Source organism: Astyanax mexicanus, chromosome 10 (assembly GCF_023375975.1).
Source record: "Astyanax mexicanus isolate ESR-SI-001 chromosome 10, AstMex3_surface, whole genome shotgun sequence".
NCBI classification, from domain to species: domain Eukaryota; kingdom Metazoa; phylum Chordata; class Actinopteri; order Characiformes; family Acestrorhamphidae; genus Astyanax; species Astyanax mexicanus.
In genome coordinates, this window is record NC_064417.1 from 48,831,690 (window position 1) to 48,854,050 (window position 22,361).

At 36.8% G+C, this 22,361-nt stretch overlaps 1 protein-coding gene across 1 annotated transcript; it reads right to left on the reverse strand.

Annotated features, from left to right (window-relative positions):
* Window positions 1-418: 418 nt before the first annotated feature.
* sash3 (SAM and SH3 domain containing 3) lies at window positions 419-20,391 on the reverse strand. Its single transcript, XM_022684303.2, has 8 exons — window positions 20,109-20,391; window positions 14,012-14,104; window positions 10,636-10,770; window positions 7,070-7,217; window positions 6,770-6,912; window positions 5,003-5,215; window positions 4,670-4,814; window positions 419-1,803 (listed from the first exon to the last, which is right to left on the reverse strand). Exons 1-8 carry the CDS (start codon window positions 20,169-20,171, stop codon window positions 1,592-1,594), a joined length of 1,152 nt encoding a protein of 383 aa, XP_022540024.2. The 5' UTR covers window positions 20,172-20,391; the 3' UTR covers window positions 419-1,591.
* Between the last annotated feature and the right edge of the window lie 1,970 nt (window positions 20,392-22,361).

Consider the following 22,361-nt stretch of genomic DNA (forward strand, 5'->3'; position numbering starts at 1 on the left):
GTTTATAGCACAACTGAAAGCTGCGTAATGCTACTATTTACACTTCTGCATTAATGAAAGCAGAAGTGTAAAAATATATAAAGTCTATAAAGGGTTTGTTCCCTCTATACTATAGCAGAAACAGCGTGTAGATACAGTAACACTGCTGTTGGACTGCTCTTTATTGGCAAAAAAATTACATTGTGGCAAATTTTCACTAGATTTCAGTAGAAGTAAATGATGCAACACTCCGTAATATTAATAATCCACTGTATAGCAAAGCTAATGGAGTGAAATAAACAATATTGGCGATATAAAGGTTCAGTACATAATGGAAAAACTTTCTCAACACTGGTTTGTAGATACATTTGCATTTACAATTTACTCTTTTTTTTGGCATGATTTATTAAAATCCAGTTTATAAATTTAATATGACAGACAGGAGAGGACAGAAAATACAGTAGAACAGAATAGAGAATAAAAATCATGCATCTTCATGAATAACATATTTGTACTGTGTATCCATATATATATATACAGCAATGCATGTTGGTGGATAAACATTTATAAGACAAAGAAAGAAAAGACGTCCACAGAAGAAAGTAGAGAACTACAATCAACACTACTCTCAGTGAGCGACACGTTGTCTTCTAAATACATAAAACATATGAATACGTCCTATAATATACGTCAATCAATGTACATTCGTGGTAAAGAAAACATATTTAAAAATAGAAGGTTATCATAGGTTTATCATAACATTTTGTAGTAGAAAGATTTGTCTCATAATAAATGTTTTTAAACATCAGTATGTCCCATCCTGAAGTACTGACCCATCACTGTACAGTTCTGTTCATATTTTTGACTAATTCATGTAATAGTTCTTAAGAAAAAAGTAAAAATTACAAAAATACAATAATGAAAATGTGTCTGTTGCAGGAAAAGGACGCTGTGCTTTCAGTTTGTACAGTATAAAAGTTTTTACACAGCTTTAAACGCAAATCACAAGCATTGACTTTCACTTTGACATTACACATTAATTAATATCTTTTTTTGTAAATGTAAATGTGCCAGATTTTGTCAAATAACTAAACAGCAAATTAACAGTGTTAAATGTCAAAATGGCAAATTGACATTTTTTTCTTGTTGTTGTTTCTTGTTAAGAACTAAGATATTTCTCCCTCTATCAGGATTAGAGGACATTATTAATTCACAAATTATAGTACTAATACAGTAATAAAGGCCCTCCACAAAAAAAAAAAAACAGTCTTGCAAACACTTTAAACAATACAACAAACAATTTAAATATTTAATGAAGCACACGCAAAAAATACATAAAATACAACTTATAACGTTATTAAATGTTATGCCAACAAGTCTGTATGATCAATAACCATGTTTTCAGTTTCTTTTTAGAACAAACCAATATTTATACACCCTCTTATATCAGTTACTGCAGAAGAGAGTTCCAGTCGAGCATAAATCAGACTGGCCAAAGTCGATTAACTGCAGTTCAGTCGTCGACATGGGCGTAAAGTTGCTACAAGCTCAGGACGAGTGTTCTAAACCCTTCAGTGGGTGAAGTTATCCACTACTCCTCCCGCTCCGGTCCTCAGGACGCGTCCTCCACGGTCAGTTCCTGCAGCTTTTCCTGAACCTCCTCCAGCCTTTTGCCCGTATCCACATCACTCTCACCCCGCGGCTCAGTATCCGCCTCCTCGCGGCCGTTGGTCAGGTTTTCTGTGCTCTCGTAGCATCCCGAGTCCCGCGGCATCTCCGCCTTCTCCTCAAGCTTCTCCTGTTCTTCATCAGACTCTCCCTCAGCTGTGGAAAGAGAACAAAACAAATGTTTTTGTAACAGGAATAAATTTGATGCATTTTATTATAGTCCACTAGCTTCATGTTGGAGGATGCATTAAAAAACCCTTAACAGGACAGGATTTTTGGCAATTGTCTGCCTGGTATTACCGGTACACATAAAAACGTTCATGTCTGATAAGGAACATTACTGAAAAACATAATTGTAATCGTAATAGAAAATAAAAAAAAAGTTAAGTAAATCTGATAATAAAATCATAAAATTTGCTCTTTCCTGAACTTCATTTATAAAATCAATACAAATCCTGAATACAAATCAAACACATCATGTCCTCCAAACCTTTAGTTTTGTTATGTTTGTCTTGTTTTTACGTATATTTTCAAACCTGCAGAATTTGGGTTGATTACTGTTACTGATCTGCAATTATTAAGTGAAGTAGAGAGAAAACTGGCAGCTTCTCCAAGTGTCCTGTAGGAGATTTAAAATTCTCAAATTTTCAGAATGTAAATAACTTATTTTACTGCAGAAAAAAATGGTTTTGTATCACCTACACCTGTAGCCTGTATACAGGACAAGACATGTTAATCAAGTAAACAAAACTATAGGGCCATTTCTTATATCTTATTATGCACCCCACCAACAGTCTGTTTTCACACTTTGCGCCTGCCTTAGTAACAGTGTTTGTGACTACATCTAAACTGATGGGCGTGGTGTTCTAAAATGAGATGTTTTTAGGTAAATTTCTATCCTGTCTTGTCTTGCCTGTACTCTCTGTTAACGGTCTCCTCTCTACAAAGGTGTGACAGAGAGGTGTGGGTTTGACTAAGGTTCTGCAAAGGTGCAGCTGGTTGGAGCCGATCACCGCCAGGGATTCTGGGAGTTAGAGTTTTGTGATCCAACTCTACCATTTTTTCCCTATGTCTACCAGCCCCTCTGCAGTCCATCACATTTAGCTTTCATGTGACATACCATTTCCTGTCGCAGGACTTTTGGTATGTCAGTGTATGTTGTGCACTATTCCTGGCCTGCTTTTAGTTATATGAAATTCAGAATTTGACATGAATTTAAAACCAATAAAATGTGGTGAATTGTGTTAAATTACAAAATTGATACTGACACATGACAAAAAATAATTAAAACAAATTATTTTCTGGACCAAAATGAAGCTTAATCCTAGACCAAATAAATTTTCAGGACTTATAATAATTGAGTTTGTTAAATAAGTCTGTTGCCATTGACATTGATTCTTATTTTTTATTTTTTAGGCTTTTGGCACAATCTATTTGAATTTACTCTGTATTTCCACCAGTTCCTGACACTCACCGTCAGTGTGTAGTGGTTCCCCTATGCTACCTTATTAATATTATATCATAGTAAGATTAAGCTTAAGAATTAATTAATTAAGATTAAGAGCTGTTAGAGCATAATTTTCCCTAAATACAAAGAAGCCTAAATACAAACCCATTTTCTTCACCAGGCCATAAAATAGAAAATTAGATTTTTTGTGTTATGGTAAGCTCTTGATATAACAAACCATTTGAAAGTGCTGAACCGTCGATACACTATGCAGCACTAAATACTGTAAATAGCCAAACTGTTGCCCACTGGTTTCTCCCCTTCCTGTAATGTTTTGCTGAAACAGCCCCGCAGGGACTCGACACAAAAACGCTTACAGAATGCTGAACTTCTAATAATAAGTGGGACGTGTTTAACAGGCAGTGTGTGCTGTCCAATTAGCAGTGTGAAACATGTTGGTGTACATGACCGCTGGGCTTCAATCCAGCCACGCAGCATTTCGCCTAACAAGGCGAGAGAGCGCAAAGTGGGAATATTCAAATTAAGGCTCAATGATCTGCTGGAAAAAAGGCTGAAATATGTGTGAATGAACTAAAGCAGATTTACTGCAAGCTGGCTTTACACAATGTGGGATGTGAGTACACAAACATGCCAAAAGTCATGGGCGGCAGTATGTAAATTAAACATGAAGTGCCCCATCTTAAACCCAGAGCGGGGCGTGTCGTGATGCTCATTGCTATCTTACACCTCGCCAAAAGTCTATTTTCACGCCTTAAATTGCTTGTGAGTTCAGTTTCTGAATCACTTTCTCTGACTTTTGCTATTTATAGGTTTATGTTTGAATAAAATGTACATTGTTGATTTATTCTATAAACTACAGACAACATTTCTCTCTAATTCCAAATAAAAAAAGGCATTTAAAGCATTTATTAGCAGAAAATGAGAAATGGCTGAAATAACAAAAAAGATGCAGAGCTTTCAGACCTCAAATAATGCAAAGAAAACAAGTTCATATTCATAAAGTTTTAAGAGTTCAGAAATCAATATTTGGTGGAATAACCCTGCTTTTTAATCACAGTCTTCATGCATCTTGGCATCATGTTCTCCTCCACCAGTCTTACACACTGCTTTTGGATAACTTTATGAATTTACTCCTGGTGCAAAAAATCAAGCAGTTCAGTTTGGTTTGATGGTTTGTGATCATCCATCTTCCTCTTGATTATATTCCAGAGGTTTTCAATTTGGTAAAATCAAAGAAACTCATCATTTTTAGTGGTCTCTTATTTTTTTCCACAGCTGTATATCTAAACCGATGGGCGTGATGGTCTGGAAATTAGGAATGTTCCGGTAGGTTTCTGGTATATTGCTATCTTGGCAACAGAAAACATAGGTGCACCACTGACTGAATACAACCTAGATAGACGTCCTCAGCTACCACCACCATGCTTAACAGTTGAAACAGTGTTATAGGGTTTCAAGGCTTTAAGGTGCACGTTTTGGAGTAGGGGCTTTTTCTTTATTTTTCTGTTAAAGATATATATAATGTAATATAAATAGAATCAGAGAAGGACGTACAGTCATTAAGCAGTTCGACTTCTGTCAGTATCCTGGTGCGCTGGTCAGAGTCGGTGATGTTGAGCTCATTCAGGTGGGATTCCTTCAGTGAGCAAAAGTCCTCCAGTGTTTGGAATCCGTGCATGGAGAGAAGATCACCAAGGTCCTGGATACAAAGGAAAAAATAAATAAAATAAATAACTCATTAGTTTGGCAATTATATTTATGTTTGCAGCTGTTGTTCTTCTTATTAGGTGCCAGTTAATTTAAATGTATATTATTATTATCATCATAATCATGTGAAAGTGTGGGTTCAGATATGTGGGGGCTGTGTGTGATAGTGTGAAAGCTTACAATGAGGCCAGTTCTCTCCAGAACCTCCTCCAGGCTGGTGGGTTTGGGTTTGTTTCGGTGACCCTGGCTTTGGCACCTCTTCCTCTTAGGCGCCGTTTCCTCCTCGGGCAGGATGGTGACGTAGATGAACTTGAAGGAGCCCACCTTGTTATTGAGTTTACCTGTCCAGTTGCCAACTTGTGATTTCTCAATGATCTGGATGATATCTCCTTTCTGTGTAGCAGAGAGATCAAATCAGCTTATTTATACAAAACTCAATATCTGTTCAATTCAATTAATCATGGAACAGGGTCTAGGTATCATATCCCATGACTTTTGCCATATCTAATAGCAGCTAAAGAATATGCCGTCCATCTAGAACATCTTGGCATCATGTTCTCCTCCACCAGTCTTACACACTGCTTTTGGATAACTTTATGCTGCTTTACTCCTGGTGCAAAAATTCAAGCAGTTCAGTTTGGTCTGTTCAAAAACCCACTGTCAGGCCTCACTTGAACTTGGATAATTTACATTACTTACAAGATACCACCCAAAAAATTATACAGGTGATACCAAGCTGTGGCATGAAGGAGCACCTAATGACCAATTTACTGTCATAATTTAATAATTTAATAATAACTGTTAATAATTTAATAGAATAATATAATATTTTATACCTAATCCCAAACCTAACCCTGCTAAACTGCAACAGATGTAGCTGTAAATAATCTATAGGAGACCATTAACAGCAGTGTAATATAAGTAATAAATCCCAGTTTTTGTTGTTTTTTAATCAAAAGTTTGTCTCTGATAGGCTAAAACTTTTTTACATTTTAGAAAGTGTATCATTATACAGAATTTAGGAATGAAAATACAGCCGTCTCCCTTTTACCATGCAAATAGTAATGTCATGATGAATGGATCAATATAAATAATATATATATATATATATTTGGCCAAAACTAAAACTGAAAAAATAGAAGCTGCTACTGTTTTTTTCACCAATGCATAAATTTAACAGGCTAAATATATATTATTGTCTTGCAAATCTACAATTTAACCCTACTGCTATCCTCAAATTTATGAACACCCTTTATTCTCTGGGTCAATATGATCCCAAGAATTTAAACCTTCAGAAAATTATTATAATTACAGATCATTAAACACGTTAGCAAAGTTTACTCACCAGTTACTTTATGTTTATTTAAAAAAAATATCAGCTGTTCTGTCATTATTATAAGTGTTTTATTAGTATTATATAAGTATTATAAGTAATGTTTTGTTAAATCAGGTCCTAAAGTAAAGGGGCATTTAGAGAAATATTATAAAACTAAATGTCATAACATTATTACCACGCAAATATGTATCAAATATTGATATTATGTTTTGTGTCAATAAAACAGCCTTAATAAAACAGACATTATAGTGGAGACATTAAAAACATTTTGTTTTTCATTAATTGTCTTTATTAAACTAAGAAAAGGCAATGAATATAAATCACAAAACTAATGTCAACCATTTTTTCAGAGACTTTAAACACAGAATGGGGTCAAATTGACCCCAAAGATAATAGGAAGGTTATTGATATTTATTGAATTATTTATTTCCAAATTCTTTACACTGTTACTGTCTGACGCATTTTTTTATGTAGTAAGCTAATATAGCAGACTGCAGCCACTGTGTTCTCTTTAAACTGGAGTGAGAGAGGCTAGCCCTGCTGCTGCTATTGGTCAGGGTGCTAGACTAGACTAATCATAAATTTATTCAGTATGACAGAGAGACTCTGACCTGCAGTTTGAGAGAGTCGATGTCGTAAGGGCTGGGGGTGAAGTCGGTGTGGACCTCGGCTCGGCCGCAGAACGGTCCGGTGTAAGGACTCTCCATACTGTCCCTCTGACTGAAACCACTGTCCAGACTCTGCCTGTCCCCGCCTGTGTTCAGTCACATACAAGCAGTATTTATTACAGAGTGAAACAGATGATACAGAAAATCATCAGTGCAATAATAAACATCTCCGCAAGCTGACATTCATTAATAGCCTATTTATAGTCAAAATTATTGTGTAAAAGAAGCTGAACGTAAGCTTACATCCTGAGAGCTGGCGGGACAGCGGCGAGTGCATGGTGTCCTCTGAGCTGTTGGAGCAAACAGACGTCCTGTTCCCAGCTATCAGGTCTGGAGTCCATCCATCATACGGAGACATGGGGGACATGGAGCCATCTTCACCACTCTCAATCTGCAGTGAAGTTCAGAAAAATACAATTATAAATTATTATTATTATTATTATTATTATTATTATTCATTATTTAAAAAAAGATTCAGCATTGTAGATTATTACTAAAGACATCGAAAGTTTATGGAATTATTTAGCAAATAAAAAAAGTGTTCTATATTTTACATTCTTGGCATCTTGGCTGGATAAGTCAGCTTTATGAGGTAGAATCACCTGCAATTCAGGTTTTCAGTTAACAGCTGTGCTGAACTCATCAAGAGTTAATTAATTGAATTTCTTGTCTCTTAATGTGTTTGAGAGCATCAGTTGTAAAGTAGTGAAGAGAGAAGCAAGAACTACATAACTAAGAAAAAATGACTTTAAATGTATCCTCAAGTGCAGTCGTAACAACCATCAGAAACGTTATGATGATGAAACTGGCTCTCATCAGGACCACCCCAGGAAGGGGCAAGGAAGAGCGATAGTTTTCTCTGTTGCACAGAATAATTTAATCAGATTTACCAGCCTCAGAAATGCTTTACAGAGTATTTTGGTTTGTTTAACACTTTTAAGTTACTACATGATTCCCTTTGTGTTCCTTTATAGTCTGATAGATCACTTCACTATTCATTTATAATGTAGGGAGAAAAAAAAGTGTATCCAAACTTTTGACCGGTACTGTACATGTGAACGTGATCATCATTTCCTCCAGATCTTCCTGAACTACATTTAATTCTAACAGGCTGAGATGTTTCACTCCCGTGCAGCAGGGGGAGACATAACCTCTCTAATAGCAGCAGAACTGGGTCCTGACTGAGTGTTTATGTAAAATGAGTCAGTTTATGAGTTTTAGGATATTTTTACTGCAGAGTTTCAGAGTGGAACAGTCTGTAGTTTAATGTGCTAAAAGAGAGCATTGGAATATAGGAATGAAGATACCACACCTACACTACACCTATAGGTACAACTACACCTTAAGAAAATGTGACTCCAATTTTATAATTAATTACAATACACACACTGCTGTTACATGATTTAAAATGTATGAGTAGGTGTGATTTGGAAAGCTGTGATGTATAAAAAATCAAGAATGCAATTACAATAAAACTCTAGTTCCCATGCATTAGGATCTCCTTCCCACGTGTTAGGATCTCGTTTTCAAACCTTAATAAGTTGTGGTCATGCCTTAATTATCTAATTCCCATGCAATAGTATCTCGCCTTAATTATTCAGTTCCCACTAGGGGTGTGCCATATTGTATCGTACGTGATAATATCGCCAACATTTTTAAATATCGTCAACGATATTATACCCTAAAAATATGGTGCCATATGACCCACCCCTTATTTTCACATCAGGGTTCTACTTTTTTACAGTTTTTAGCAAAAGAAAAATTCACACTGTTCTCATTTCCCATTATATATCTACTAGAGACAGATTATATCTGCCCACTATCATTTATTTTACTTTAATTCTGGATATATGGAGATATTTGGAGTGCATTATTATTAGTATCATGACATTCTGGATTATTGACCTCTATTACAAATCTGATTAAATTCTTGTACTTTTTAATGTCTCAGGTAGGGGTGTGACATAAATCTTATGCAATAATTAAATAAAATTTTCATTTTGTTGCAGTAGTGTATTCTTGAAAAAAAAAATCATTAATTAATATCGCCAAGAGTACCGTTATCGCAAAAATACCATGAAATATCGTGATATTATTTTAGGGCCATATCGCCCACCCCTAGTTCCCACGCATTATTAACTTACTTCCCCGCCTTAATTATCTCGTTTCCACACATTAGGATCTCGTCCCCATGCCATAATAAGTCGTGGCCACACATTATTATTATTTTATTTTTTTTTTTTTTACATGATGTCACCTTAGGGGCACTGTACGACTATGCAGAATTCCTCAGAATTAGCAAGCTGTTGTGTGACAATGTTATGACGAATGGATCAATATAAATTGAATTTTGTGATATTTCACATATTTCACCAAACTGTCTGGTTCTGACCATGTTTTGTGAATATTTGAATAAACTCAACTTTACGGACACTTTATCTATATTATCTATATTACACACAAAATCAACTATATTACCAAAAATATTCTTTCACCCAGTCACTTCCATGGCCTCAGGTGTATAAAACCAAGCACACACTGTGAAAAAAGAGACACCGGTACACTATTTAAAGTGAATAAGTAGGTGTGATTTGGAAAGCTGTAATATATAACATTAAAAATGTAACTACAATAAAATTAATATTGTCGCTGTCCAATGAAAAACGTGTATCCAAAATGGCAACTTTACAGGAGAGAGATAAAACCTTCTTAGCTTCAATGGAAGTCAATATATAAGGATTATATAGTTTTGGTAATTTATGAGAATTTCTATTGGTCCATTAATCAAGACATTTAGACACAGAATAAGGAACAGTTTGTGTGTTCAAAATATGTAGTAGCTAAAAATGTACAGAAATGGAGATATTTGTTTTTCATTAGACTGTGACAATATGCGTAATTCTTTATGTTTAGAAAGAGGTGTTTTTAATGTGGTAGCTTTTTTTTTTTAATTGTGTGAAAATTTCCTGATGAATGGATCAATATAAATTTAATTTTTGGATTTTGTTTGGTCAAAACTAAAATCATAAGACAACTGCTATTTTAATTTATTATTTAACATTTGCAGCTAAATATATTTATAGCTAAATTATGTTGTGCAAAACTACAATTTAATAATATTTAATTCAATTTGATTTATATAATTATATTTATACAGCGCTTTTTACAACAAAATTTGTAACAAAAGTCACAAAGCAGCTTTACAGAGAAAACAGGTCCACGCCTCTTATGAGCAGCACCACAGAGATGCCAGTAATTGTGGTGACAAAAGTGGCAAGGAAAAACTCCCTTACATATATTTATTAAACACTGAACATTTTTAACAGTTCATATTTTCACTGCTATTTGACTGTGCTATCAACGTCACAAACATCAGTATTCAGTATAAATAACTTGCCCTTTTAAAATTTTAGACTGAACACTAAGAGGGAAATTCCCAAACAGTGATTAAGCCTGAAATCCTGATCTATACAAAGTTTAGAATTTTATCTAGGACTAATTCTAAGAAGCGTCAGCCGTGCGGTTCTCCTGCGGTCTTCTGTCCTACTCCTGAGCTCCTTAAGAAACCTGTGTGTACAGAAGGTGTAGGTAAAGGTGTAGGTGTGTTTTGTGTGTGTTTTTTCTTTTTACTACGACTGATCTTTATCTTTTTTCCATTCCCTGCTGCCTCCCTACACACTCCTCCACACTCCAGCAGCATGTGATCATGGTGGTTACTACTGTGTCTTTCCCCTTTTTGACCAAAAACAAAATCCCAGTTATATATTCAGGTATTTGCCTGCAGTGTGCTGGTGGTTCGGTGAACTCACCCCCTCCTCTGTGAGAGCTTTCTGAACCATCTTGGAGGTTTTGCGGGTCATGGTGCGAGAGATGACGCTCCGCCATTTCTTCCCCAGCTTCCCGCTGTTCTTCCCACTGTCCTCCTGGACGGCTCCCTCCGGCACCTGAAGGGAATACAACAGCGTTCAGTTAGTATGATCAAGTGCTTAAACTGCTGACGTTTTGCTTTAGGAGTGGCATAAGGTCATCCAAAAGCAGTGTGTAAGACTGGTGGAGGAGAACATGATGCCAAGATGCATAAAAACTGTGATTAAAAACCAGGGTTATTCCACCTAATATTGATTTCTGAACTATTCCTGAGTTAAATCATTAGTATTGTTGTTTCTAAATGAATATAAACTTGTTTTATTTGCATTATTTGCAGGTCTTATAGTGACGAATCAGTTCGTTATTTTGACTATTTCTCATTTTGTGCAAATAAATGCTGTAAATGACAGTATTGTTATTTGGAACAATCCTTTATCTATAAATAGTAAAATCAGAGAAACGAATCATTTTTGAAGTTGTCTCTTAATTTTTTGCAGAGCCGTAAATTGTTCATCTTTAAAAAATAAATCTGTATTAGTTCAGACTTATCACTGACACTTCTGAAGTCCTTGAAAATGTTCTTGATATGGCTTCTGAATAGGGGTGTAACGTTACAGAAAATTCACATTTTTCGAGTCGCACCTCGGTACGAACCCCACGGTTCCGTATGTTTTCGGTACGGTTGGTGAGAAAAATTAAGAAGCTGGGTATCCTGTTTAGCAGCACCTTTATTAACTTTATTATGTTATGTTTACAATGAATCTTCATTATAATCATGTTTTGTTTTTTGGGATGGAGTGTTGTAACAGGGCTCAAGCTCTTTTAATATAATATCTCAGAGAGTGAGAGAGAGATGGCGAGCAAGCAAGAGAGAGACACGGCGTTAGCGAGAGAGAGAGAGAGAGAGAGAGAGAGAGAGAGAGAGAGAGCGAGAGACAGTATGAGCGCCTAACCCTGTGTTCACAATGGAAAGCGACAGGCTTTTCCAGATTAGTTTCCTATGGCAGCACAGCAGCGGTGTGTGGACGGAGAGTTTGAATGTTCTGCATTTCTGCGGGTGCTCTCTGCTTGTTTTCTCCAGCTTCCAATCAGAGCTAAACTTCTCAGTGCCGGCTATATATGGGCTAAGTCAGTAGCAAGTTGCTAATAGCAACAGTGCTACAGCTTCACTTTTCTGGGTTACGTTCATTGGTTCCACAAGTCTCCTATAGACTGCCTGTGTTCTGTATTCTGTGTGCTTTTACACGAACCGAACCGTGACCCCCGTACCGTGACAGTTCATAAACAATACACATACCATTACACCTCTATTTCTGACGCATTTTGGACCACTCTTCTTCTGTAGTTTGTGATTGAGGGCATTGTCATGCTACAAGACCCATGACTTAGTACACAATCCTAGCTTTCTAAACATGGGCTCTACAATTGGATCTAAAACGCCAGATGCCAAGCTCACATGGTCTGCCAGAAAAACACACAGTGGCATGCGATGATGAGTCATACTCTAGGCTGATCAGTAAATATATATTTGTTTAAAATAATGTCCAAAATGCCTGTTTCTACTAAGCTAGTGATTGATTTTGCAGTTTGAAGTATCTTTTTACTGTCGCACAACTGTTACAACCAGTTAATCAGCCTGTATTCAGGGTGATCTATCGGTTATGTTGCTTCATTTTGGCAAACTTTACCTTGTAGTCTTTTTTATTTAGCAAAAACTATGTGTTAATTGAGTCCCACCTTTCTATAAACCACTGTTCTCACTCAAGATGATTTCACCGGACATCACTTCCTTTACTTTGCTATTGTATTTCCAGTGTACTGATCTCAGGCTGTTTTGTGTAGATTTTCTCACCGTATTGCTAAAGAAGTGATGTAATATCTGAGGTTAGAAGGAAAAAAGACCGCTCTGCTGATCCTCCTTCTTTTTGTTCCTCAGTATTAAACCATGCACACTCCTCATTACCTCTTTTACATCTATTTATATCTCCTCCCTTCTATTGTTTTGTTTTCATTTTGATGCCATAGAGCTTCAGTGAAGAACCACCCAGATCTCTGAGCTAAAACTCTACTGACTTCCGTTTTCTCTTGGTTTCTAAGCTCTAATTAAGCCTGTATAAATACTTTTATTTTCTTTATGAATGGCATTTTCTGCCTTTCACATGGTGAGCTTGTGTGAGATGAGCTGATATGCTGAGTGATGAGCTAAATGCCAAAGTTAACGGTGGTTTTCTGCAGGCGCTGGTTGTTGAGCAGTGCTGAGGGTTGAGCAGTGCTGAGGGTAAGATTAGACCTTTTCCTCTGCAGCCGTGTGCGGTTACTGTGTCATTACCACAGTGAGTCAACCAATCAGCCGCTCTGAACTCTGCAGTTAACACTATCTGCTTCTGCAACCTACAGCCAGCTGCACCAGTTCTGCGGAAGAGGACCAGCCACTGCAACTCAACTGGTGTTACTGAGTTCACTGAGAACACCAGTACTGTATTTACAGCTCTGAAAAAAATAAATAAATAAATACGAGACCACTTAAAAATGATGAGTTTCTTTGATTTTACCAAATTGAAAACCTCTGCAATATAATCAAGACAAAGATGGATGATCACAAGCCATCAAACCAAACTGAACTGCTTGAATTTTTGCACCAGGAGTAAAGCAGCAGAAAGTTATCCAAAAGCAGTGTGTAAGACTGGTGGAGGAGAACATGATGCCAAGGTGCATAAAAAAACTGTGATTAAAAAACAGGGTTATTCCACCAAATATTGATTCCCGAACTCTTAAACTTTATGAATATGAACTTGTTTTTTTTTCTTTTCTTTTTATTATTTGAGATCTGAAAGCTCTGCATCGTATTGTTATTTCAGACATTTCTCGTTTTCTGCAAATAAATGCTCTAAATGACGATATTTTTGGAATTTGGAAGAAATGTAGTATTAGATGTGCTGATATTCGGCGCTCAGTTCAGGCTCTATGCTTGGCTAGTTCATACAGAGATGATATCCTGCCTTGAGATTTTAAATAGAGTCAATGTGGTTTTACAGGCCACTGCTGAATCTCAATCTGCTCTTTCTGTTTCTGTCTTTCTGCAGCAGCCTGTGACCATTTATAATTCAGTTTTAGTTAAGATTAGTTTTTAATGTTTCAAACACTTCAAAGTACACTTTATTTATAACTACAATAACTCTACTTTGATTAAAATTGACTGATGGAAATGCCTGTTGTTTTTTTCTTTAATAAACACAGTGATGAGTTGATAATGTTTTTTTTTTGTTGAGAAAAATGAGTGAAAGACAAGAAAGACTAGTTCATGCACAGTGAACTCACAGTTTCCTCCAGTGTAAACTCAGTGTTAACCACGGGTGAGGTCGGCTTGGGCTTCATGAAGTCTTTGAAGCTGCTGGACCGCTGCAGTGTCAGCTGTGAAAACACACACACACACACACACACACACACACACACACACACACACACACACACACACACACACACACACACACACGCATACACATTTTATTTGATACTCTTATCCAGAGTGACTTACAAGGTTATTCCTTTTACAGAGGTGATCCACCATAGTGTTAGGAGTCTTGCCCAAGGGCTCTTATTGGTGTAGCGCAGCACGGTCAGTCACCCAGACGGGAGTTGAACCCCAGTCTCACACATGATGGTGGGGTAGCTCACTGGCAGGTAGTGGTGTTACCCACAGTGGTGTTGCGCCAAACCAGCCACTATGAGTCATGGAATAACAGTGTGTTAAATAATCATGAAGTATGTAATCATGAAGATAACAGGAAATTGCTTGGGAATGCCCACATCTGTGTAAGTTGTGAGGTGTTATCTTGTGAGTGAGCTTTCCATTTCCGAAGTTGTTTGGGTATTTAACATTCTTTTATTCACAGTGTTACCAGGAGTACAACATATAAGGCATTAATTACCACCCACAGTAGACAGTGCAGTGAGTGGTAAGGATCGTGACTGGCAGATTCTGGCTAGAATCATCCATGCGAACAGATGAAACTGTAATCTAACTTCTGACTGGTACATTATTATATTATGATATATTCTAAATGCATAAAGGGCAGATTACAGTTTTTTATAGGCTTCTTCTATTATACCATACACAATAATGGACTATTATGGACTATGTGGTTGGTGTGGTGTAGTGGATAACACCACTATCTGCTTGTGAGCTACCCTATCATCTGGGAGACTGGGATTCAATTCCTAATCTAAGTGACTATACTGCAATACACCAATAAGAATCCTTGGGCAAGACTCTTAGGTCTTAATGTAATGTATTTTTATTTTCAAACTCTGCTGTAAGAGCCATATTACATTAGATACAAACTCGTTAAATATTTTTGTGTATATTTTGCAATTTTTTATGTTGTTAAATAACTAGAATAATCCACTATGATCGGGAGATTGCTGGTTCGAATCCCAGTCATACAGCTTGCCATCAGCTGCCGTAGCCCTGAGAGAGCACAATTGGCCTTGCTCTCTCTTTGGGTGGGTACAGTAGATGGCGCTCTTTCCCATCATCACTCCTAGGGTGATGTGGATCAGCACAAGGCTGCGTCTGTGAGCTGATGTATTAGAGCCAAGTCGCTGTGCTTTTCTCCGAACGTTAGCTCTGTGATGCTACTCGGCAATTCTGCATCAGCAGCAGTTGGATAAGAGGCGGAGTCTGACTTCACATGTGTCGGAGGAGGCGTGTTCTAGTATTTACCCTCCTGGTATTGGGGCATCAGTAGTGATAGGGGGAATCTATCTAATGAGTGGGTTGGTAAATTGTAAACTGGCTTTTTGAGAAAATGGAATAAAAATCTTGTTTTTACCAATTGATGTAGATATGGATAGAAAGAAGGTATTGTGCAAGAAGAACGAGAAGAAGTCGTTTTTCAATGGTAGTTTTGGTTTCAATATGTGTGTTTTGTGTTTTGTTGAGTGACTGAAACGTTAACGGAAGAGAAAAAGCAAATAAACCAAGCTTGAGGAATAGAGAATTCTCTCTGCATTGCTGTTTTTTTGGGGGAATTAAATCAGTAAATAAGATTCTGATTAATGTCCTTAATCAGCAGCTTTATCTATACACATGCATACACTGTAAGTTTTCACCCTTAAAACTTCAATACTTTTACAATTGCCATCAGTTTTATTGATCTTAACATAGACCCTTGTGGGATGCCAAAGATATGCTGAGCTGTTACCACGTAATTCATAGTAGTTTCTGCCTTAATAACACTGTTATTAACAGAATAATAAAACAAAGGGTAAATGTTTAGTTGGAATTGTCGTAAAGCTGCAAAACTGCAACTGCAAACGTTCGCTGAGACACCCTCTCTTCCTGTACTGAGAACAAAGTGGCACGGCTGACTGATGGGTGGAGTTACGAGAAGAAGCCACACATTACCGAGAACTGCTTTCACATCAGCTCCACAATGCTGAGCCAGAACTACAGCAAATCCCCTTTCTGAACCTCCATCTGTTATATTGTGGTGGTTAATTTAAGCAGTTCTAATCAGGTTGAGGCTCTTATGTGTTTGTACAGATAATTAAACACACAGGCTGGAGTTTCCTCTACAGTATCAGTGCAGATATCAGCGCTGCAGTAATATACTGTGACTAAAAAGAGAGTTTATGGAGCAGAGCACACTTTGTTCACTGATAAGTGTGTAGTCCAGGCTGTATCTGGATGGTGATAAGCTGGTTTCACACAGATAAGGGAATCTGCTGTAATCTGCTGTAGACTGTTACAGGCTTATTTATCTCTCAGTTCGACTTTCCTTTTCTGGCGTAAAGCATTTTTAACCACTTAACAGTTAACTGTACTGTATTGTATGGTTTAGTTCATGTAAAATGTGCATGTTAATGGCATTACTTAATAATTTTTAAAACAGTTTTGACCCATATTTTATTTTAAATTGACTTTGGTTAAAGTAATTGGTGAATAATAACTTATTCAAAACTTAACTGATGTCAGCAGATATCTGATGAAACCACTGCTCATCATCTCATTATCTCATCATCTCAGATGGAGGACAGTAGGCCTGACATGATAATTGTTTTTGTTTGGACAATATATTGTCCAAGATATATCTGAGGAATTCCTGTGGAATGCCACATACTCTATGTGCTGAACTGTTACCAACGAATACAGTAGTTTCAGCATTTATAACAGAATATAGCAAACCTTGGTCCATCTAAAAAGGTTAAAGTAGCTAAATGTAGCTTTATTAGAAGGAGTGTCCACAAACATGGACTCTTGGAATACATTTGGTATAATTTTAGTATGCTCTTGTTTTTTTTGGTATACTCTTGGCATATTCTTGTTATACTCTTAGTATACTCTTGGTAGACTTTTGGTATAATTTTAGTATGCTTTTGGTAGACTTTTGGTATTTTAATGGTATATTTCTGGTATCATTTTGGTATACTCTTGGTATATTTTTGGTATAATCTTGGTATTCTCTTGGTATATTTTTTGTATCATTTTGGTATGCTGTTGGTATGCTCTTGGTATATTTTTGGTATAATCTTGGTATGCTCTTGGTATATTTTGTATACTCTTGGTATACCTTTGGTATTTTCTTGGCAAATTTGGTATCATTTTGGTGTACTCTTGTTTTTTTGGTATACTCTTGGCATATTCTTGGTATACTCTCATTATACTCTTCGTAGACTTTTGGTATAATTTTGGTATGCTCTTAGTATATTTTGTATACTCTTGGTATACTCTTGGTATACCTTTGGTATTTTCTTGGCAAATTTGGTATAATTTTGGTATACTCTTGTTTTTTTGGTATACTCTTGGCATATTCTTGGTATACTCTTATTATACTCTTGGTAGACTTTTGGTATAAATTTGGTGTGCTCTTGGTATTTTCTTGGTATACTTTTGGATTTTCTTGGTTTATTTTGGTATCATTTTGGTATGTACTTGCTATGTTGTTGGTATATTTTTGGTATCATTTTGGTATGCTCTTGGTATACTTTTAGTATTTTCTTGGTAAACTTTTATTTAATTGTCGTATACTCTTGGTATTTTCTTGGTATATTTTTTGGTTTAATTTTGCTATGCTCTTGGTATTTTCTTTGTATTTTCTTGGTATATTTTGGTATAATTTGGTTATGCTCTTGGTACAAGGGAGTTTTTCCTTGACACCACAATTACTGGCATCTCTGTGGTGTTCGCTCATAACAGGCGTGGACCTGTTTTTCTCTGTAAAGCTGGTTTTAACAACCTTTGTTGTAAAAAGCGCTATATAAATATACTTGAATTGATTGAATTGGTATACTCTTGGTATACTTTTGGTATTCTCTTGGTATCTGATGACACAACTGCTCATCATCTCTTCATTTCAGTAGGAGGGCAGTAGGCCTGTAATGGTAACTGTTTAACTGTTTAGACATAACTAAGATGAACCTCTTCTATTCTTTTAGTTTTTAGACCATTTTATGCCATTTCTGCTGATATTGAAGCTTTTACACTCTTTTAAAGCGCTGTTGGTATGCTTTTGTTATACTTTAGCTACTCCAGGCCGCGTGAGGAGAAATACCGAAACTGCGGTTGATGAACAAAAGATGAGAATGGGGTGGAAAACGGGTTCGTGGTGTTTGAAGCGTAGGTGGTGTAAATGATTCCCTGCAGACTAAAAGCCCTGGAGCACAGCGGCCCGAAGCGCAGACGTAAATGTCACACTCGAGCCCGCTGAAGAGCCTCATCTGAGACTGACTCTGACGCTGATGAGATAAGAATAAATTCAGGATGTGTGTGACTGTGGTCTGTGTCTCTACAGGAAACGAAGAGCAGCCATGCATCTCGACCTGAACAATGAGACGATCATATCGACCTGAGAAAAGAAAAGAGTCCCTGTACTGATTTAAAGACGTTGGACTGATCCCAGACATTAGAAATAGAAATCAGGTCTTAATTTAATGTTTTTAGATTCTTAATTCTTCTTCTTACAGTTTCAGAGGATCTTTAGAGAGGTTGCCTTTTTATAACCCTAATTCCAACTCCAACAACACACATTTAGAACAGGGCCATGGTTGAGTTGGCTTCCAGTCCATTCTTCTAACTAACAGTCTTCTATCTACAGTCTGTAAACATCTGGTTGTAAAGTGAAGAGATGTGAGGAGAGAAGTTGCTGGAGTTTTTAGAGATAAATATTTTTCCCATTTCTATCTGGTGGAGGAATCTAGCTTCTTAAAGCTAGTCCTGCACCGGAAAGTGTTTTCAGCACCTGAACCCTTCTTCTGTGAAGCCATGCTGTTGTGATGGATGGAGATGCAGTGTGTGGTTTAGCATTGTCCTGCTGAAACATTTTTTTCACCAATTGTTTCACTGTTCCATGGTTTTTAGATGCAGTTTTTCAGAAATTGGTGAACACATTCAGACATTTTGCCCACATTTGAGTCTTTGTATCTTATTGCAGAAGGCTTGACCTGAACTCTGAACCCGATTGTGCCATTTCTACCAATTAGCTGACTTATGTTATGCAAAAAAATAAAAACCTTTATTTATTAGTATGAATTTTCGTTTTTGATCTTACCCTTATAAAAAGGATCTTTTCACAGCCAGGTATGTGAGTCCTATTGCAGCTGTTTTTTTTTTATTATATTTGTACTACTTACTTTTCTGGCCTGTTTTTGCCTAAAAATCATGTTTTCGATAAAATGGGAAAATGTCACTTTGTCATTTTGTAGTATGAATTTTTCGTTTTTGAGAGACCTTACCCTTATAAAAAGGCTCTTTTCATAGCCAATTATGTGAGTAAGTTCAAATTGCTCCTATTGCAGCTGTTTTTTTATATTTGTACTACTTACTTTTCTGGGCTGTTTTTGCCAAAAAATCATGTTTTTATGGTAAAATGTCTCACTTCGTCATTTAGTAATATAATTTTTTTTTCGCTTTTGAGAGACTCTGCCTCTGAAAAAGGCTCTTTTTATACCCAGTCATGGTATAAAGTTCTGAATTGCTCCTGGTGCAGCTGTTTTTTTATTTGTACTACTTTATTTTCTGACCTGTTTTTGCCCTTGTCTCAATTTTACATGAGTTCATGTTTTTGATAAAATGGGAAAATGTCTCACTTGATGATAAAATGTGGGTCTAGGTCTTTTGCAATCATTGCATTTTGCTTTTATTTACTGTACATGTAGTTTCATGTTATGTACATTTATCAGGACATATGATTTAGAGCAGAACCTCAAAGTTCATCAAAGTTCTTGAGGTTTATCACCATCTGAAGGCCATCTGAAGGTCCTTGGAGCTAAGGTCAAATAACCTTGACCTTACTTTTGTCCTCAACTCAACCTCTTTTTCAGTGCATCCATCTCAAACTCGCTAACTCAAATAAAACACACCAAAAAAGACTGAAAAACCAACCCACTCTACACTCTACAGATTCTACACTCTTACCTTCTTCTTCTGCCCAGGCTCCTTCTCCTTCTCCGAGGCGTTGGAGGGTTTTCGCCGCAGCATGGTGGAGGTGGTGGAGGTATTGATGGCGTTGAAGACTTTTTTTTTTAACTCGAGTAACTCGTAATATTAAAGCCGTGGACCGAAAAAAAGTTCGCCGAGCTACACCGACGCCGCCTGCCACTTGAACCGTCACTGTGGCCCACACCGACTCACAAAAGCTCTCACAGAGGAAGAAGAAAGAGAGAAAAAAAACACTGTTCTCTCTCTTTGCTCTGCTGGAGTGGAGAACTGTGAGTGAGAGGAAGTCACATGACCAGACAGGAACTTCTTTTTTCTCTTTTTTCTTCTCCTCAGGGGTTGGAGCTGGTGGTGTTGGTGGTTTCTACCTGTGCGAAAAGAAAAACAAACCTATCTAACAGATCTTCAGCCGTGTGTTTCTTAGTTTAACTAAAAATGAACATGAACCCCGTCACTCTGGTTCACGTGCACCTGACGCCCTGCGTGAGCTGTGATGGGATGCAGGTCCTGTGATGAGGCTGTGATGTGGATGTGTGCAATAATCTGCAATAATAATAATATTAATAAAAATAATACCATGAGGGATGATTTTACATTTCAAACAAACATCCACAACAACAATCATCTGCAGTACGTTTGATGGCGTGACAGTAAATGCAGAACCTGTGAGCTGTTGCATTCAGCTTGCAAAATAAAAGCAGGCTGGGGAAACATCGCAGTTCAGTCGTGACTCATTCTGTGCGTAAAATGACTTCAGGTTTTCAAAACTCATCACCTCCTACGTCCTCCACACGCACACAGGGACAGAGACTGAGCTGCTTTTCCGTAAAATGTGTTTTTGGTGTAAGAAGGTGTAAAACTAAACTTGTGCCAAGTCTACCATTTAGATGGGATAAATTATCACATTAATTTTGATTAATTAAACACAGAACAATTCATTAAAAATGAACGCATTAAAACATTAATTTGGTAATATTCTAATTCATATTATAAGAAGCAAGAACTACGTAACTAAGTAAAGAAAAAAATACTTAAATCACTTTAAGAAAGGAAGTCTGTCAATTTTGAAATTTTTTGAAATCTTTAAAAAGTATCCTCAGGTGCAGTCACAAAGACCATCATAAACGTTATGATGATGAAACTGGCACTCATCAGGACCACCCCAGGAAAGGAAGAGCAAGAGTTTCCTCTGTTGCACAGGATACGCTCATTAGAAACCACAAGTTAACTTCTCTCCAGATAAGAGCACCTTCACAATGCTTCACAGAGTATTTTGGTTGGTTTAACACGTTTAAGTTACTACATGATTCAGTATTCATTTACAATGTGGGGAAATAAAATAAAAACAGTGAATGAAAAGGTGTGTCCAAACTTTTGACTGGAACTGTAGACAACCTTTAATTTGAACACTGCTAAACACTGTTAATACTTAATTAATTAACCCCACTGTGTGGAGGCTGTATTTTAGCCTGGCTCAGTCTCACTTTGAGTTAAATGAATCACATACTTCAAAACAGTGCTATATTACACATATGAAAAGACCTAGTGTACTAGTACTCAATTCTAGCCAGACACCACCGGTCACGATTATTACCACCCACTGCACATGCTCTACAAGGTGGGTGGTAATATTAGCTTTCTATGACATCGTGTTCTCTGTACACGTGACACTGTGGATCTAAGAAATGCCTGAACTTCTAAAATGTAATGTACAATCCATCTGATTCCACTATTAGGTCTCACCCCAACTCCTATAATTCACATTGACTTGCCATGAGCATGCTGGCCATTATGTTCACTCATAACATCTCACAACTTTACAACTATGCAGGTATGGCTGCTCCCAACGTGTAACCTGAAGCAACACTTCCTTATCATTTAAAGCCCAAACACTCTAAAAAGTGATTTTGTGTTTTAGTCAGGAGAACTAAAACGGAATAAACTTCACCTGAAAATAAAGTTTTGTTAAAAAATAAAAAAACTGAAAATAAAACCTAAAAATGTTTGTAGAGACAATGACAAATTGTGATTTCAACTAACTTTTTAGTGAACATACAGTGTTCAGTGTTAGTGAACATATTAGTGTTTCATACAGCTTTCCCATAGGCTCCTGGCACCATATATTTGCATATTGGGTGTGGCCTCTCCCTTACTTACCATCTTTGTGTTGTCCCAAAGCTACCTTACGCTAGTCGTGCATTAGTATATATATATATATAGGTCAGGTCTCAG